Raw genomic sequence first — 18973 nt, forward strand, 5'->3', positions numbered from 1 at the left:
GTGGGACGTGGGTGTGTGTGCACGCACACACATCCACACACGACATGCATGCGCGTACACACATACACAGGGAGAGAGAGGTGTTCAGGAACGGGCTGTCCTGACAATGCAAGCTGGAATGTCCGTCATCAGCAGGAGAGTTGCTGCTCGGGTCTGAAGGCGCTTCCCTCCCCCTCGTGGGAGGCCAGTCTCCGGTTCGATTGGATCCTCCAGCTGACTGGATGAGGTCGACCCATTTCAGGGAGGCTAATGGCTCCACATTTATTCAAAGTCTGCCGGTTCAGATGTTTATCTTACCTCACTACACCATCCTAGAAACATCGAGAATAATGTGTGACCAAGTATGTGGGTGGCCTGGTCAAGCTGACACATAGACTCTACTATCCCATGCAGTGTGCGCGCCCTGAAACCTTGCCAGAAAGCACTCAGAACCCGGCAGGAGCGGGCTTGAGCTTCATTTAGGTACCAGAAGAGGCAGATGAAGCTCGTTCTACCCTGATGTCCTATAGCTCCTATAGCACAGGCACGGTCAGCACACTTCCTGGGCTGCCACAGCATGCATGATGAGCCAGGGGCCTCCAGAACTCTCTAGAACCCACCAGAACTATGCTCCAAACCCAACCTTTGCCAAAAGTACCTGGTGTCATGGTACCTCTGGGGACAAACCCTGCCTGTCCTTTCTTGAAAGGCCCATGGACTGGGCTTCAGCCAGGCTGCACCAGGTCCCCCTCAGTGGGAGCAAAAGAAAAGCAGGTGTTTACCTCGTAGCGGGCCAGGTGACCTGACGCCAAACAACTCTGAAAGACTGACACAGAGCCACACTACTTTTAAAGCCTTTATAATACAGAACCTCAAACCAACAAAATGCTCTGGGACATTCTGCAATATTCCGGAAGAGGGAGGTGGGTACAGCCTTGGCTGCCGGCATTAATACTTGGAAACTGCCCACCGCCTTCACTCCGTCCTGTCCCAGCCATTCCGTGTCACAGATCTTCATCGTCAAAGGTCTCCAGGCACCTCAGCATTACCAGCTCATCGTCAATGGGCTGGTCTGGTTCCTGCAAAACATAGGGTGGCAGAGGATCAGCGTGTAGTTAAGGAACCCAGGCCCCAGGCATGTGGGACAGCCCCGGCATCTTCCGCAGAGTCTACCCCGTCTCTGGCTGCACCTTCTTCTCCAGCTTCCGGCCAGGAAGTAAGGGCTCTGGCAGTGGGGCGGGGGCGGGGGCGGGGGATGTCCCATTTCCGTTCCATGCAACTGCCACATTCTATGATCTTCAGAAAGGGTTTTCCTGGACACAACGGAACTGGATTCTTTTCCATACGAACACTTCCAGAATCCCATAAGACAGAAGGGAGACCTCTCCAAGCTTTACCCAAATGCTCCTCGGTGGAGGACAGTGAATTACACCAGGGTGCCCGCCAAGGGGATACCACACAGCTGTTTGAAATAATAGGAATGAGATTGTTCTCTGGGGGATATACTATTTAAAAAGAAGAAAGGGGGCATCTGGGTGGCTCAGTCACTTGTGTCTGACTCTTGGGTTCAATTCAGGTCACGATCTCAGGATCCTGGGATCGAGGCCCCCCCACCCCCCTTTTCAGGACCTGTGCTCAGCGGGAGATCTGCCCGAGATTCTCTTTCCCTCCTGCTTGTGTCCTTTCTCTCATTTGTATTTGAAGGATTATATAAACCTCTGCAGGTTATCTCTGGGTGGTTGTCCCGAAACTAGTAATGGTGATCCCTTTGGGGAAGTGAATGGGCAGTCAGGAAGGGATGCTGGTCGGAGAGAAACTGAGTTTTCTTTGTATTTCTTTTGGTAACTTTAAAGTTTTAAAGTAGGTATGTGGGTTAACTACTAACTAATTGTTTAAGAAGTAGCTCTATGTTATTTAATTCCCTTTATAATGATCTTCCACTGACTTCTCTGACCCCCCCCCCATCACCTCTTCCCCTAAAAGGGTGTTCCTGGGTTTAGCTCTTCCTGTATTTCCCCATCTTGGCAGAAAATGATCCCTATAGTTTGTCATAGGTTGGTCCCCTGGGGCCCTGGGAAGCGTCCCGAAACCCAGTCAACCATCCCATGAATGTGGGACCCGGTCCCGGGGGTGACCAATGGCCAGGTTGGCAGCAGGGGTCTCTGGGAAAATCACATGGGCCCCCTCATTCAGGGTGAAGACCAGAGCAAAGCTTGAGAAAAGGCAGACTGGAGCGCAGGGGGCACCAGGAGGCCAAGAGTCCCAGGAGGGACGGCCCGTGAGTCTCTGTCACACTGACTGCTTGAATGTTGTTCAGAATGGTCCAGTTCTCTAAGCCCCTGAAAATGGTGTCTGAGGCATTTTTAAGCTACACGGTTGGGAAAGCAAGAGGCTGAGAGAGGTGCCTGCTGGTATTGGGTGCTGAGATATGTTGAATTGTATCCTTCCTACCCCGATTCATGCCCACCTGGAACCTTCTTCGGAAACAGGGGCTTTGCAGGTATAATTAGCTAAGGACTGCAAAATGAGCTCCTCCTGGGTTTAGGGTGGGCCCCTCATCCAAAAGACCGGTGTCTTTAGAAGAAGATGAGAGGGCTAGAGAGACTCCCAGAAGGCCTTGTGAAGACAGGAGGCCCTGGTGGGAGGGATTCCGCTGTGAGCTGAGGCCTGCAGAGGACAGCCGGGGGCCCCCGGGGCTAGGAAGAGGCAAGGAGAGACCTTTCCTGGAGCCTTCAGAGGTGGCATAGTCCTGCCAGCACCTTCATTTGGCCTCTAGCCTCCAGGACTGTGAGAGAAGCGTTTTTTGTTGTTTTAAGCTACTGTGTTTGGTCATTTGTTACAGCGGTCCTAGGTACTGTCCAGGAGCTGGTTAAGGTTTCATCCAATGACCTCGTGATGCTGATGGGGGAGAGGGTGGGGAAGAGAATGAGATTTTCCTCACAGCACCGCATAGCCAAGGCCAGGGGCCTCCCGCACCAGAGCCACCCGGACAGCTTGTTCAAAATACAGATTCCTGGGGCCCCACCTCGCAACAGTGAACGAGAGTCTGGGGTGCTGGGGCGTCAGGAATCTGCGTTTCCAGTTAGCTCTCAGGACGACTGAAGTTCGAGCATTTTACTTTATTCGGATACTCCAATCCTGTTTGAGCTTGCTTTTCTACTATATTCAGGGAAAGGAAGCAGGGAAAGCAAAGACTGTCCTGTTACTCTGTTCCACAGGCCTCGGGAAGGTGGACTGACATCCCTGTGTCCGGATGGCCAGGGAAGGACCAGACGGCCAGCCAAGGGCTGATGGGAGGTGGGGAGCAGCCAGAGGGGGGCCCTGGGCTCCAAGTGGAGTCGAAGTGGACCTGGCAGAGGGAAGCGAAGGATTCGTGGGAAAGGCCCAAATTATACTTTGGTCTGTTGGAAAGCTGCCCCAATTACTTTTAGACAAACCTTGCCATTATTACTGCTTACCTTTTTAAAGAAACCGTTGTATCTTTGCTGAATTAGTAGAGAAAATCCTTGGCTATGAATCTGAAAGGGTCTGTCCCCTTCAGGCATAACTCTCCTTCCCCCATGGAAGTTTCTGGGATGTCCCTTCTAATCAAGACACAACCAGCTTTGGGGAAGTGGAAATTAATACCCTTCAAACGCGGAGGGCAAATATTAACTCAGGGTCTCAGAAGACGACAGGACAGCGTAGCCTCTTGGAAACGAGTCACACAATGTTGACAAATGCCTGCGAAGAGTCAGGTCCCTGGGATCTGGTCGACACTTCCGGGGACCCCCTGTCTCAGTCCTGCCCTGGAGACCATCTGTGTGCCTCTTCCCTCAGTTTCCCTGGATGTCGCCCATCCCCCAGGATGTGTCAGGCGGATGCCCACCATCCACGGGACAGGCCGAGAGAACGAAGGGACGTCTGCCCCCAGGGTGAGGTGAGGGGAGGTGTGAGGTGAGGTCCCGCTGGTGGGGAGGCCTCAAGGGTCCTTCCCGCCATCCTAAGGGAGGTGAGACGAGGTCTCCTCGCGCTCTGCTCCGTCCTACCTGTTTTAACTGAGGGTTAATACAGCAAAGGCCTTTAAAAAAATCGATGATCTGCATGTAGAGCTGAAACTTCTCCTCCGGATATTCTGGGATGTGGCTGGCAAACACCGAACTGACGACAGAAAGGGGAAGAGACAGCAATCCTCAGAACCCTCCTCTTTGGCCTCTGCTGGCCCCCCCTAAAATTCCTGGATTACAGCGTGAACCAGGCACTCGTAAACGCCCCGTAAACAGCTTCCGTGTCACGTGTGGAACCCACGGGAAAAGGGAGACCCTGGGGAGACTGGCTCCTGTGCCCTAATTTAGTGTTCTGGGCTGTGGCCTGTGGAAGAAGGAGCAAAATGGCCTCTCTCCCTCAGAGTCCCCCTCAGAGATCCACGCCCCGCGGTCCTGGTCCCTGTGGCTTCCCGGAGAGCTCAGGTGGCACAGGCCACACTAGAGCTCAGTCCCCTGAGATGTCCCCCTTCCATGGGGGGGCAAGCCCCGATGATGCAGGGAGGTGGCCTGTGTGGCAGGCTCCTTCCCCCGGCCTTCCTGGGACCGGGGAGCAGCCCCACGACGTCAGGAGCCTGAAGTGCTGGGACAGCCTACATGTTGACCTCACATTCTCTCAGAAGCAGGTCCCACTAGCCACATAGAAACCCTCTGGCACCAATCCCTGCCTTCTCCAGGGATAGCAGAAAACATTTTCCAGTAGGCCGTTTCCATGTTCCATCAGCAGGGCAAGGAATTCCAGATCCTGCTTGGCAAGTACACTCTGGCCACTTCTTACCAAAGTTCTCATGGCCGGAGCCTGGCTCCGAAATAGGAAAGTCCACCTCCAGCCCATTTCAGCAAAACCAGACCCCACACACAGCTGACGGGAGCGGGAGTCACCCCCTAAAATCACTTTGGAGGGTTTTGGTGGAGTCTGTTGAGGCCGGATGGAGCTGGCTACTTGTGGGGAGACAGGCTGAGGTCCGGTGCCCCCCCACCGCCCCCCGGGCAGCCAGGTGACCAGGGGCTGCGTGGCTTCGGAGGAGAGTGGGGTTAGTTGTTGGAATATGAGGACAGGAATGTCTCCTCACTCCCAAAGCAGGAAAACAAAATGTTCAGGCCTTTTTCAGCCTTCTTAAGGGTCTGTGCCTGCAGGCTCTAAGCCCGCAACTTTTCAAATGGCCAGGGAACTTCAGTGCTAAACCAGCCCGGTCTTGCCTCTCCCCATATCCCTCTTTGTGTCTCTCACTCCACGGGGTCAGCTCTCCCCTGCTCCCTTCTTTCCACCTCCGTCCCCAGCAGCCCCTGCAAAGCAGCTTCCCCCTGCACGGCTCAGAGAAGCCCTCCACTCAGGGCACAGGCCCTGTTCCGTGTTGGCCCAGGCTCTCCATGTCCCAGAGCCCCTGCCCAGCTCACAGAGCAGGTGCTGTGGCAACGCCCACGGCCCCCTCCCTCTGGGCAGATGGAGCACGGAGACAACCCACAGCCCATAACCGGCTGCGTCTCCATGCTGGGCCAGGATGGGAGAGTCTCCTACGCGCAAAAGCCCCACACTGAGTCCCCCCACAGACAGCCGCACAGTCTTAGGCCCAGCCCGCTTTGAACCACAGACAAAGCGGATCTCTGAGAACTTCATGGAATTCTGCACCCCTCTGCGGGCAGCAGGGGAGCAGCTCCTAAACACCCCAGCTGCCCCCTCCCCAGATTGTGTCCTACCCCCTTCCTCACCTAGAGCTGGAGGTACTCGGAGCTTCGTTTTTGTCCAGGAAACTGGCCACATCGAAGGCGTCTTCAAAGAGTATCTGGAGGAAGGCACAGAACATGGTCAGAACTGCAGACCAGCATTTGCTCTGGGCTCCTGGCAGCGATGAGGAGAAAGGCTCTGTCCTTCACCCTCGTTCCCAAAGGGTGGGTGGAAGCTGGGGCCCAAATGCAGGGTCACTGTCTGGTGACCTTCCTAGGCAGTACCTAGTGAGCTCTTGTCTGCCCAGAACAAACCAAGACCCCAGAGGTGGTTACAAGGGATGGGGAAGCCCCCGGGGACTGTGGTCTCTCTTCCTTCTTCCTTCCTTTTTTCTTTTCCTTTCTTTTTTCTTCTCTTTTCCTTCCTTCCTTCCTTTCTTTTCTTCTTTCTTATTTTTTTAGCGAGAAAGTGTGCAAGCAGTGTAGGAGGGGCAGAGGGAGAGGGAGAGAATCCCAAGCAGGCTCCATGAAGTGAGGAGCCCAAAGCAGGGCTTGATCTCATGGCCCTGAGATCATGATCTGAGCCAAAATCAAGAGTCGGTCACTTAATGGACTGAGCCACCCAGGCACCCTTAAATCTCTTTTTTTTCTAGAAGGTGGGAGCTCAGGCATTCAATGCAACAGCCAGAGCTTCCGTGTACACCAGAAGAGGGCTCATCTACACCTCCCAAGAAGCAGAGGCTCTTGGCGCCCAGGATCCGCAAGCTAGCAGTCTCGTGCCAGGACAGCGGGATAAGAGGTTGGTGGTTTGGGGTTGGGCTGCAAGAGAGCCAGCTCCCAGTCCTGCCGCTCACTAAGCTGTGTGACCTCGGGCAAGTGACCTCGTTTCTCAAATCCTTCTCCTATACAAAGGGAATCACAACAGAACCTACCCATAGGGATGTTGCAGGAATTAAATAGATGAGTTACGTGAAACACCGGGCACATAATAATGCCCAATTTGTTGGCTATTATTGAATATTACCAGCTTTATAAAAGAGACGCATGTTTATTGGGCAATTTTGGAAAATAGAAACAGATAATATCACTGAGAAACCATCCCAGCCAGAGAGGTCCATTGCTGACACACTCACCTATTTTCCTCTGGTCATTTCCTGAGGCATATTATAGCCTGTATTTCCAATTTTGCAATCTTGTTATTTAGATGGTTTTTTAGTCCTGCTTGGCTTTAATTCTTGAAGACTATTAAATATTCCACAGGAATGTGGTATACATTTAGGGAATATGCAAGATTTAGCAAATAAATATGCAGGGTGCTGAGTTAAATTTGAATTTTTAGTTAAAGAATGAATCATTTTTTAGCATGAGAATGGGCCCAGTATTGCATGGGAGGTTCTTACATCCAGACTCTCACTGGGCACACCTCACTGTGTCACCCTGTTTCTGAGCACAACCATCCGGAGGAGAGGGAGCTCTCTGGCCCCAAGTTGGCAGGTTCCGGCAGGTTCTGGCAGGTTCCACAAGGTCTCTCCTGTCCCCTTATCTGGGACACACTGCTCTTTCTCTGGAAGCCTTGTCTCTGTCCTTCTTGTCTTCTCACAATTTGCTTCCCCTGAACTGAATCCTCTGGGACTCGGGCCATGTAGGTGGCCCTTCTTCTGATCTTCTGGACATTTCATGGTGTCCTTCTTTTTAATATCACTTTGTTCATCTTTTTTTTTTTTTTTAAAGATTTTATTTATTTGACAGACAGAGATCACAAGCAGGCAGATAGGCAGGCAGAGAGAGAGAGAGAGGGCAGAGCAGAGAGCCCGATGTGGGACTCAATCCCAGGATCCTGAGATCATGACCTGAGCCGAAGGCAGCGGCTTAACCCACTGAGCCACCCAGGCGCCCCAATCACTTTGTTCATCTTGAAGAGGATCTGGAAACAGGCCACTGAAAGGACCAGTCCAGAAGCTCATCCATCCAGTGTGTGTGCTTCCCCAGCAGGTCTGAGGCTGGGTCCTGGGCCCTAAATTCCTGCCTTAGCCAATCAACCACTGAAGTTCTGGGCCACCATCCTCACCTGTGCACTGCCCTCTTGCCACTAGCCTGGGAGGGGCACTGCCAGGCTCCGTGGTCGTCCCGAAACGCCCAGCACACTTATGGGGCCATGCTTCTCAGAGCCTCCCGGCACAGCTGTCCCTGCACACAGGGGCCCGCCCCAGACACCACCGTCCTGCTGTACGACCTCTCCAGATGGACCAGGAGCTACAGAGGTTTCACTGCAACTGATCTGGAAGCCAACGTGGGAGTAGCTGTGTCTCTGTCCCTGCCCTGCACAGAACCACACTCTGTCCTGCTTACCTTGTCACTCAACCCTGGCTTGGCCCAAGCTTGGGGATGGTGGTGTGGCAGAACTCTGATCCGGGCACAGCCGAGGGACTGCTGCCAGCTTTCCCCAACAGCAGGAGAATGGGAGCCCTCAGCCATTCCCGAAAAAGGTAAGAGAAGCTGCTTCCATGATTTGGGGACATGAGACGGTGGCTTGGGTCAGCTCTTTCTTGAGGAAAAGTTCATGCTGCAAAGGCGCAAACATAGTCAGGTTCCAGTGGGACAGACTTGTCCGCACATTTGGCAGATGCTTTCCTTTTGCTTTGTGTGAGCCTCTGGGAAAAGGCACGTCAGGGTACAAAGACATCCAGGCCGGCTGACATGGGTGGGGGGTATGAGGTCCTTAGCTGTTGCTTTCCTGGCCCTGCTTGGACTGGAGGAGAGCTCAGGTTCTCTCCTGGTGGACCCCACAATAGTGGACAAACAGATGAGAAACCACAGCCCCCGGAGGGACGGCTGGGGAAGGGGAGCAGATGTGGATGACTGTTTCTTGTCTGAACTGGGAGTTCCTTCCAGCGATGCTTTGTCCACTGGTCACCGGGGCTGCCTGTTTAAAATGCAGGCTCTGAGCTGCCCCCTCAGGAACTCTGATTCAGTGGGTGTGAGGTATTAGCCAGATACCTGCCTCTTTACTAAACTCCATTTAAGAAGCATCAGGGGAGACGGTGAAGGTTGATCAGACACAGGTGACCAAAGGGTACAAAGATTTGAGAAATTCTGTGGTGAAGGAGATCTAGGAGTTGGGCCTCCTGGATAAGTCACCCCACTCATTAGGCCTCATCTGTCAACCAGCAGCAGTGGACTGGGTGACTGGCATTCTGTTGTTCTCCAGGCCCAGGGCCCTGAGGGCTGGGAAAGTTCCAGAAGGATGGGCCTTTCAGGGCTGTTCCCCAGGGTCATGGGCACTAGGACTGTGTCTGGCTCTAAGGGTCCCCAGAGAGCCACAGGACATCTCCTGAAAGGGACCACCCACAGAGGGGCATTTGGGAGGTCAGGGCAAAGTGGAGTGGAGGCGTTTTCCTGGTGGAGGCCTGGGTACTGAATGTCCTACAAGGCACAGGACAGGCCCGGAGAGCAAGGACCTGCCTGCCCCAGGCTGGAGAAGCAGGTCAGACAGACGTGGCCCTTGTGGTAGCCGCAGGCTCCGGAGGCCATCCTAATTCTGGAAGTGCAGCTGAGGGGCCCACGCAGATCTCAGCACTGAGTGACCCCCCTCAGGCCACCAGACACACGGCACTGCTGTCCATGGCTTCCGACAACTGGAGCTCTGAGAAGTGCGTTTGTGATGAAGGTATGGCTGCCTCTCCACGTGCATTCCTCTCCCTTCACTGAACGGCAGCAATGCTCTCTGCCATGGGAACTGACCTCCTCTGAGGGTTTGGGCCTGACGGGTCCACACACAATACTGTCTCCATGATGTCAGTCATTGGCTCAGTCATCTGGCCTGTTCTGGCCAATGAGAGGACAGGAGAGGTATGGCAGAAATTTCTGGAAAAGTTCTTCCTTGAGCTTTAAAAACAAGCCACTGGAATCTTTCTCTCTCTGACCTGACGTAGAGGAGGAGGGACGAGGGCTCGGTTGTTCCCAGCTGCCATTCCCCAGTCACGTGGGATAGGGAACGTAGGGAGGGGAAACAAGGTGAGAAGCCAGGTTTACGATGAGGCAGAGCAGGGAGAGGGGAAGAACCAGGTCTGTTTTGATGTCCCTGAGACCAGCAGGAAGCCCTCCTGACCTTAGGCCCTCCCTGGCTGTGAGAAGTACGTTTCTGCGTGGTTTAAAAAAGCAAATAACTTGTAGTCAAAATAATCCCAACTGATACAACCTTCTAAGCCTTCTCTTCTATAATCCCCATGGAAAGGTCCAGAAGAAGGAGAAAAAGAAAGGCCATTCTGTGGTTGTGGAGTTTACGTCAGGTAAATCAGAAACTCACTGTGGGAGTCAGAATCCAACCATTACTTCAAACTCGGTAAATGACCCCAAGCAGATCCCTGGTGCCTCCAGGCCAAAGGTGACCGAGTCGTTCCTGCACCTACCTCCACCCGGCCCAGAGAGGGTCTGCTCACCTCCTCCGGGGTGGAGACGAGCGAGCAGCTGGCGCCTTGGCTGTCAAACCCACTGTCCTTCATGCTGCCGTCGGCACAGGCCGGCTCCTGACAGGCCCCGCCAAGGCCCTGGAGGTCGCTGTGCCTCTGTGCCCAGGCCTGCAGGAGACTGGCCTTCCTCTCCTCAGAGAGGTTCTGCCACAGGTGGGAGATGGCAGCAGAGACAATGGGGAGTGTCACCTCGTGTAAGGAGACAATCCCGCTCTCGATCAGAAGGTCCATCGTCTGCTTGTAAAAGTTGAGGTACCTGGAACAGAAACAGCGTCATCTCCCAGACCTGAAGCCAGTGGCCGAAGGTCCCTCCCCAAGCCGTCTCCTCAGGATTCCGTTAGCAGGCTATGGCCCACCACACATGAGCCTTGCCACAGCTCTGTGGGTTACCAGGGGCTTTGCCTTCCTAGTCTGCCTGCCGCTGAGCCTTGGAGAGCAGGAGCCATCAGGGATGACATAACTCTTGCCCCTGGGTCCTTCCCCAGAGTCCCCATGGAGCTCTCTGCCTGACAGAAGAGAAAAATAGGAGTGAGGCCTGCTCGGTTCTCAGTCCATGGGAAAACCACTTCAAATTACAAGCCCTATGAATGTGCCGACACATTCTTGTTTTACTTCAGGGCCTGAAATTCAGGCTTAGCTGTGGAAGGACCCTCCTTCTATTGGGCCCCTACCTCCAGAGGCCAACATGGCCACCATGGGTCTTGAGTCTGCAGAGAAGCTGTGCATGGCCCTCTGAGTTAGTCATTCACCTTGTTTCTTACTATGAGACCAGGAATACAGGTAGGGCTTGTGTGTTTGTGTGAATGGGGGTGTCTGGTCCTCATTATCCCCATCAACAGTTCCTCCAAAGTCAACTCCAAATAGGGAAGTTTAAGGAAGCTTAGTGTATATGTTGTACGATGTAGCTTCAAGATGATTTCTCTAGTCCTTCTGCCAACCTCATCCCCAACCCCTCCCATATGGAAATTCTGGAGCTTCCTTGATTATGGATCTTGTCCGAGAGTGAACTGAGGACACTGTGTGCCTCAGACAGAGCCTCTGTCCCCTTCCCCACAGGCTCCATGTGAAGCCACCCTTCCCAGCCGTTCACACCGTTCAAATTCCATGAGGTCTGGCAGCAAGGTGACTGGGGAGTTTAAGAGCTCCACTTTCTTCTCTTCCACCTCCTCCTCTTCTTCCTCTTCCTCCTCTTCCTCCTCTTCTTGGTCTTCCTCCTCCTCTTCCTCCTCTTCCTCCATTTCAGCATCCTTCCCGACTGCCTGGATTGGGCACCAGATGGCAGAACCTTTCTGCAGAACCTTATTTGAGACCAGGCTAGTGCGAAAACAGAAACAAGACAACTGCGAACTAATGCTCCTCATGAACACCAACACTGAGATTCCGAACACAATTTTAGTATTGGGACCAAGCGGGGCTTGTCCTAGGAGTGCAAGATGGCTGGTTCAAACATTGAATGTCAAGTAGTGGAACTCAACAGAGCAACAGGCTAGAGAAGAAAAACCATACGATCATCTCAACAGATTCAGAAAAGCACTCGGCAAAATGCAACATCCATTCATGACAAAAACTCTCAATAAACTAGAAGTAGAAGGGAACCTCCTCCACATGATAGAGGAAACCTACAAAAAACCTAGAGCTAACATCATACTTGACAGTAAGAGACTGAATATTTCTCTGCCTAGGTCAGGATCAAGACAAGGATGTCCACTCTTACCACTTCTATCCAAAATCGTACTGGAGATCCTCACCAGTCCAATAACGGGAACAGAAGAAATAAAAGATAAACAGATTGGAAAGGCAGAAGTCACACACAAATATGGGACTAGAACTAAGAAGGGTGTTTAGCAAGGTGGCAGGATACAAGGTCAATAAAGGAAAACCAATAGTGTTTCCACATATTAGTAATGGACAACTGGAAATTGAAATTATAAGAAGTACCACTTACAACAGCACCCCAAACATGAAATGCTTAGGTTTAAACCATAAGTTCAGTCTGAAAAAGAAAGAGTGGATAAGTTAGACTTTATCAAAATTTTTTAATTCTGCTCTTCAAAAGGCAGTCTTAATGGAGCAGAATGGGGGGTGGTGCAGTTGGATAAGCGCCCAGCTCTTGGTTTTGGCTTAGGTCATGATCTCAGGGTCTCGAGATCGAGCCCCACGTCACTCCATGCCCAGAGTTTGTTTCAGATTCTCTTTCTCTCTTCCTCTGACCTTCCTGCTCATGCTCTCTCTCTCAAATAAATAAATAAATATTTAAAAAAAAAAAAAGAACGGAACGACATGATATAATTTGGAAAACCAGGACTTGTACCCCAAATCTCTTCATCCTGATAGGAATAATCCCCAAGGAGGTATCATGTTGAGTCAAAATACAAGTGCACCAGAAGAAAACCAAGGAGGATCCTTCTTAAAAGAGAAAAAAAATTTTTTTTCCATTTCAGAGCAGAGGAAGCCTTTCTGTATTCTCCCAAGCCTAAGTCACGGGGGCAGGACGGCAGATTAGACTTCATTTTTTGCATGGCCGAAACAACAACAACAACAAAAAACAAAACATCAAAAGCAAAATAATAAAACAAATGACCAAGGGATAATTATTTGCAAGTCATGTCCTAAAAGAGAGCTAATTTCTTGGTACACGTAGAGGGCTCCTACAACTATGTGAGAAAAAGACCACCCACCCAACAGGAAAATGGGCAAAAACAGTCACAAGAAGTTCCTTTGCTCTTGAACAAAGGCACTGAATTTCCCTCACAGTGTAATTAATTAAAATTTAATAATTATGAAATGTAATCTGTTCCCGAGCTGATGCCATACTTTTCATTGTTGCGGGTTTAAAATACTGATAGTGAAAAATCCCGATTATTATGATTTTAAAAGAAATTTAGCCATTCTCATGTGGGCCCACGATGTTAAGTATTGGTAAGATTTTAGTATGGGATAAAGCATGTATCTTCAATCGGTAAAGAAAAGATGGCTTACGTGATGAGTGTGGCTGGGATCAGTGGCTAATCATTTGGGAAACCCCAGTGCAACTGTCCGCCTCACTGAAACCACCTTGCCCATCACGAGGTGACGCTTGGGAGTCTTACCTGGGGTTGCCAGAGTACATGCTGACGTATTCGGCCTTGACCTCCTCTAAGCTATTTGCATTCCCATCCTCCAGGTTGAAGGACTCTGTTGGGAAGGCGAAGGCAAGGGTCACAAAGAGGGAAGTCTGGTCTTTGTCAAGTCTCTCCCACCCTCCCTATCCAGGTGGACTGTGAGTGGTCCCTGAGCACCCCCAGATTCAATAAAAGGGAGTCAAGGGTTCAGTTTCCCCTCTCCTTCTAGATGTGAGCTTCTTGAACTGGCCCTTTTCCATAGACACTGAAAATCCCCTTCAGAGCTCAGTTTCCACCAGTTTCTGAGACCCGCCTTCCCAGGCCGCCGCCTGTCCCAGACTGAGTGCCAAGAAAAGGAGCCATGTTTTTGGCTTTGCTGTTGAGTGTGACAAGCGCCGGCTGGTATCCTCTCTGGTCTCTCAAGATGGGATCAGGTACCTGACAACATCTGTCTGTCCTGCCAGACTATAAGGTCCCCAAGAGGGGGGGCATGACTCTCCTTGTAGCCCTGGGCCCAGCCCAGCGTCCGGCACACGGTAGGCACGCAGTAAGTGTCTGTTCACTTGGCCTAAGGCACTCTCTCTGCTTTCGATGGAAAAACCAACCATACTTTCTGTGGGAGGAGATGGGGGTGACGGATGGGGGTCTATTACCTTTCAGCTTCAGCAGATTATCCAAGGTTTGTTCCAGCTCCTGGATGTGGTTCTTCGCCTTATTCAAAACCTGCCACTGAGGACAGAGACAGACGCTGCTGCAAAGCCAGCCTTCCACCACCCAGTCTATGGTTTGAGGGACATAGGAGTCCATTCCCGGTCTGAGGCCATCCTCCCTCAGAGGCGAAGCCACATTCCTTGACGTGGTCAACAAAAAGGGTGGGAAGCGTGTTCGGACGCACAGAAGGCATGAAGTTTAATTTGTATTCTGGAAATGGTTCTCCCAGAAATACTGGAATGTTTAGAAACAAGCCGTGTTCCGCAAACTACTAGGGCTTCTAAAGGGCAAGCAACCATATACGCATCTCTTCGAAGGTGGAATGAACAGGGAGTGAAGAGCATCTCCGAATGTTGGGGGGGGGGGCAGAGACAAACATACACAGAGGGAGGAGGAAGTGAAGACACAGGGAGAAGGTGGCCATGTGATCAGAGGGCGGCATCTCTAAGCCATGGAACGGTGAGGAATTGCCAACAAACACCTGAGCCTGGGAGGCAGGGAGGGCTTCTCTCAGAGGGAGCGTGGCCCTGTGGACACCTTGATTTTGGACTTGGAGCCTCCAGATGTCCACCACAATAACTTCCTGTTGCATCAAGCCGCCCAGTGTCTGGTATCTTGTTATGACAGCCCTAGGAAACTGACAGGACCTGCTTACACCTGACTCCTGTAGCTCAGATCCTGCCTTCTTGGATCTTACAAAGGCAAAATTCAGGGTTGTCCCTCCAGCAGGACCGAGACAGGAGGAGAACAGAGAGAACTCCTGGTTTGCACACTGTTTCCCAGCTGTGCCGTTCTAGGCAAACGGTTTGACTTCCTGACGCCTCTGTTTCCTCATCTGTAAAATGGGGTGATCTGAATGGAACCGCAGGGACTAAATGAGCGAACATGCTGGGAAGCAATGCTAACACTTAAACCACTCTGATGGCGCCACACCTTTGCACACAGCCACCTCATGAGAGGCCACCACAGGCTCCTGAGGACCCCGTTACTATTGTGCCTGTTTAACAGACGCGGTAAGTGAAGCCTGGCCCGGAACATGTCTCCCGAGGATGGAGGCCAGTCCGCCAGGCTTTCAGCCACCACGTTGTGAGGTACAAACCGTAGCAGGTGCAGGTGAGTTTTCCTCTACATTTACTTCCATTCCTTCCTTCTGACCCCTGAACGCATGGTCTTTCTCTGGTTACACTCCCAGTCTGTGTGCACTTCTTCATGGGCCAGTGACAGGGACTTTGGGGTTTTCCACGGACCCCTGGGAACAGGCAGCCTATTCCTGTCCATCCAGGGGACACGGCGCAGAGCCCTGCCAGACAGGCTCTTGGCCCTAAGCCCCTTCACCTGGCTCAGTAGAGGGAGGAGGAAGAGCCTGCCCCACACCTCTCACCTTCCACGCCCTTCTACGAGAGCAGGTGGGAGCTCCGCTCCGATTCTTTTGGTGGGAAAATGCTCACACCCCTACCTGGTACCTTGCACCCAGGGGTTCGGGGGGCCACCACTAAAATCAAGACACATTCCCAGATGCCGTGGCTCTGGGCACGAGGCCCGGAGCTGGAAACAGAGGCTCTTCTCCTCATCCTGCCCCCAGCCAGGCTGATGCATCCTTTCTGACTCCAGTCCCTCCTCTGTTATGAGAGGGCGAGGAACAGGCTCTCAGAGCCCCCTCCCCTGCTGGAAACCTCCTGTAACGCTCCTCCAATGATAGGAACTCATGCCTTCCAGCATCACCCAAACCACCTGGACCTTCCTCCGTGCTCTGACAGAGGCACAAGTAGGCAAGAAAGAAGCCACAGAAGGATAGAGGTGAAATCTAGAGCAGGAAAAAGTAACTGCTGACCTGGAGAGCTCCAGTGCCTGCAGAAGAGACCTGGTTGGTGGACAAAACCAAGCTGCACGTGTGTGTGTGTGTGTGTGTGTGTGTGTATGTGTGTGTGTGAAAGAGAGAGAGAGAGAGATGGAGTATGGCAGCGTCCAGAAGCTGCTGCTGGAGACTCGCCCCGTCCACTGGAGGGCGAGGCTGGCCAGTCCCTATTATTTCCCTTCCAGTGCCAGGCCTGTCTGCCCCAGGTGGGGAAGGCCCAGCTCCTGCTGTACCCACATGCGGCCACAAACAGCCGATCGAGATGCCCACAGCGGATCCCTGACCCACCCGGGCTGCCGCTCTTGGGGAGGGGACCGTGGGAGTGGGAGCGCCGGGCCACTCCTCCCTCCCCTCGCCCCACGGTCCCTCCCTGTCTGGAGACTGTTTCTCCCACACCCAGCTCCCCATACCTTCGAGGCTGTGAGGTCGGAATGGGAGTAAACCGTTTTCCTGAGGCTGCTGAACAGCCCTGCCAGGGTGGCTCGGTGGCGGGCCTGGGACAGGCGTCGGCGGGCCACCCGTGGCTCGAGCTCCTGTAGCTGTGCCAGGGGCCAAGGGGGCGCTCTGCCACTGGGGTTTCCGCCTTCTCCGGAGGTCGCCATGGGAAGCTGCAACGTAATATTATCCCCTTTGGGGGCCCTAAATAATAAAGATGCAGTGTTAAAGAAAGAGGAAGGCAAGATCGAAGGAGAAAGAAAGGGGGTACCATTCCCAAGGAATGGGGCCCCAACCAGTGAATACAATCAATAACAGATACACAATAATAGATGACACAAAACCCAAGATTTTAACTGGACTCCTAGAAACACAAACCACTCCTATTTGACTCAACAGTCAAAGGGCGCTGCTGCTTCAGATGCGAAAGTTTCCGGAACACTGCCAGTAATCACCAGACACTTGTTAGTTGACAGGCGGTGGCCGAGGAGAGCCAGCCGGGCCCTGAGACCTCGTTCCTCACAGTCTGTGCGACGCTGAGCAGGCCCGTGCCCCACCCTCTCAGGGCTTGCCCGCCATGGGAATCACCCCTCTGATCTGAGTAGCGGTTACACAGGTATTTATACAAAAGAAGATCCATCTGTGTTTCTTGGAGTCATGAACCTTTTAATATATAATATTACATATATCTGATAACTCAAATAGAAGAGATGCAGCCTTCTACCTGTGAAAGCAAAAAGTCACATAAGGACAGAGAAGTGGAAGCAGGCTTGCCTTGTCTTGCTTCTAGTGGGTTCTGAAGATGATACTTATGTGGTCTCTTGTCCCATCTGAGTTTACAGACCAGGAGCCCTTCCTGAGGAGAGGCCATTCCAGGGCTGATACAGAACAGTTTTTTGTTTTTTGTTTTTTAAGATTTTTTATTTATTTATCAGAGAGAGAGAGGGGGAGAGAGCAAGCACAGGCAGACAGAATGGCAGGCAGAGGCAGAGGGAGAAGCAGGCTCCCTGCCGAGCAAGAAGCCCGATGTGGGACTCTATCCCAGGAGGCTGGGATCATGACCTGAGCCGAAGGCAGCTGCTTAACCAACTGAGCCACCCAGGCGTCCCGATACAGAACAGTTTTAACAGAAGACAGGGACCCTGCCTTCGGGTGCTCACCCCACCACTCAGAGGACAGGCAGCTCTGTGAACAGAGGGCCTGCATCTTCATCACCCCTGTCCCCCCCCAAGAGGTGTTCAGGGGTTTTGAGTGAATTAGAACGGAAGCCCTCCGCTGGGTCCACATGGCTCTGAGCTCAGTCCGGCTGCGTGGGGACCATGCACGACCTCAGCCAGGGCCTGCCATTTCTGAGGTGTGCCAGTCCCCTGGGGGGCACTGGAGGAAATACACAGGCCCAGGCCCCACTTCAACAACACCGGCTCTGAATCTCGTGGGGTAAGCCCAGGCATTTGGGGGGCAGCCTGTTCCCCAGCTGATGCAGCCATGTTCACAGTTGGAGCCACTGCGAGGCGCACACCCGCACACAGCGACGCATCTCTCCACGAACCACAGCTGGGAGCTGGGAATGGATTCTCCTCCGTAGAGGGAGGAGCCAGGCGAGAAGGCTTGAAAACGCTTTTCCGATTAACTCTGGGGGGAGAATTCAGCCACAGAGACAGTGAAGCTGACCAGGCAGTGTGGGATTTTAAAACACTACTTAGCATGGGGCGCCTGGGTGTCTTTGTTGGTTAAGTGTCTGTCTTCAGCTCAGGTCATGAGCCCGGGGTCTGGGGATCGAGCCCTGCATTGAGCCCCACATCGGGCTCCTTGCTCTGTGGGGAGCCTGCTTTGCCCTCTCCTCTGCCTGCCACTTCCCCTGCTTGTGCGTGCTCTCTGCCAAATAATTAAACAAAATCTTTGAAAAATAAGATAAAGTAAAACACCATTTAGGGCAGAAAGCGAATCTCCTACGGACAATGTACTCTCCTCCAGCGGCGGCGTATCTGCCCTCGCTTTGCTTCTCAGAACAATGTCGGAAGGTGGTGAGTGAGTGCCGCTGTGGGGGGTCTGCCCTGACCTTGAAGTTCCTATAACATTTATTACCAGCAAAGGCACCATCAGCACGTGGAGGGCAGCCGCGGACTCCATGCAGGCCCATCCAGCTTGGGGACACATCTTTAAAGGGAGGCAAAGCGAAACAAGGGAAGTTTTGAACGGCCTGGAGAGCAATGGGAACCTTTTGAACCTAAGAACATAGGTTTTCTTTATTTGCTTAAATTTGGGAGAAATGAATGTGCCTGGACCCCAGGGAATTTAGGTCGACGAACAGAGGTAAAAACGCCACGGTTCTCCCAAGATACAGAATTCTCTAATGAACTCAGAATACTGACACCAAAGGTCCCAAGCTTGTGGGGAATCTGGAGTTCTCCAGGTGCCGATGTTGATAATTCGGTTTTCCTCCTAGGCTTCCACCCAGACATGCTCCATCCCAATTCCAAAATGGCTGTGTGGTTTCAGGCCTGCGTAAGTGTGCAGCTCCCTGCCTCTCCCACAGGGGACAGACCCTCCCGTTACTTCTACCCCAGGGGACAGCGTTCACTGCCTGCCGCCGCGGGTGAGGATGGTCCCAGATCATTCTGCCCACCTCAGCCCAGAGTCAGAAGCTCTTGAGGTGGGGAGGGGGCAAGCCGCAGGGATGGTGAGACGTATTAAGCAGCTATTAAGCCTGACATTAAGGCTGATAAGACCTCACAC

At 52.6% G+C, this 18973-nt stretch overlaps 1 protein-coding gene across 3 annotated transcripts in view; it reads right to left on the reverse strand.

Annotated features, from left to right (window-relative positions):
- Window positions 1–822: 822 nt before the first annotated feature.
- Window positions 823–18973, reverse strand: part of STRA8 (stimulated by retinoic acid 8) — a 32443-nt gene continuing 14292 nt past the window's right edge. For 2 of the 3 annotated variants that reach the window (XM_082693286.1, XM_082693284.1), the window contains 8 exons: window positions 16213–16441; window positions 13890–13965; window positions 13225–13309; window positions 11228–11449; window positions 10106–10391; window positions 5712–5785; window positions 4008–4119; window positions 823–1058 (listed from right to left, as the gene is read on the reverse strand). In XM_082693286.1, coding sequence (XP_082549412.1) covers window positions 984–1058; window positions 4008–4119; window positions 5712–5785; window positions 10106–10391; window positions 11228–11449; window positions 13225–13309; window positions 13890–13965; window positions 16213–16441 — 1159 coding nt within the window. In that variant the 3' untranslated portion in view covers window positions 823–983. Of the gene's footprint in view, window positions 1059–4007; window positions 4120–5711; window positions 5786–10105; window positions 10392–11227; window positions 11450–13224; window positions 13310–13889; window positions 13966–16212; window positions 16442–18194; window positions 18395–18973 lie in introns of all 3 variants that reach the window. The other variant, XM_082693285.1, reaches the window with a different exon arrangement.

The sequence above is a fragment of the Mustela nivalis genome (assembly GCF_964662115.1).
Source record: "Mustela nivalis genome assembly, chromosome: 12".
Classification (NCBI taxonomy): Eukaryota; Metazoa; Chordata; class Mammalia; order Carnivora; family Mustelidae; genus Mustela; species Mustela nivalis.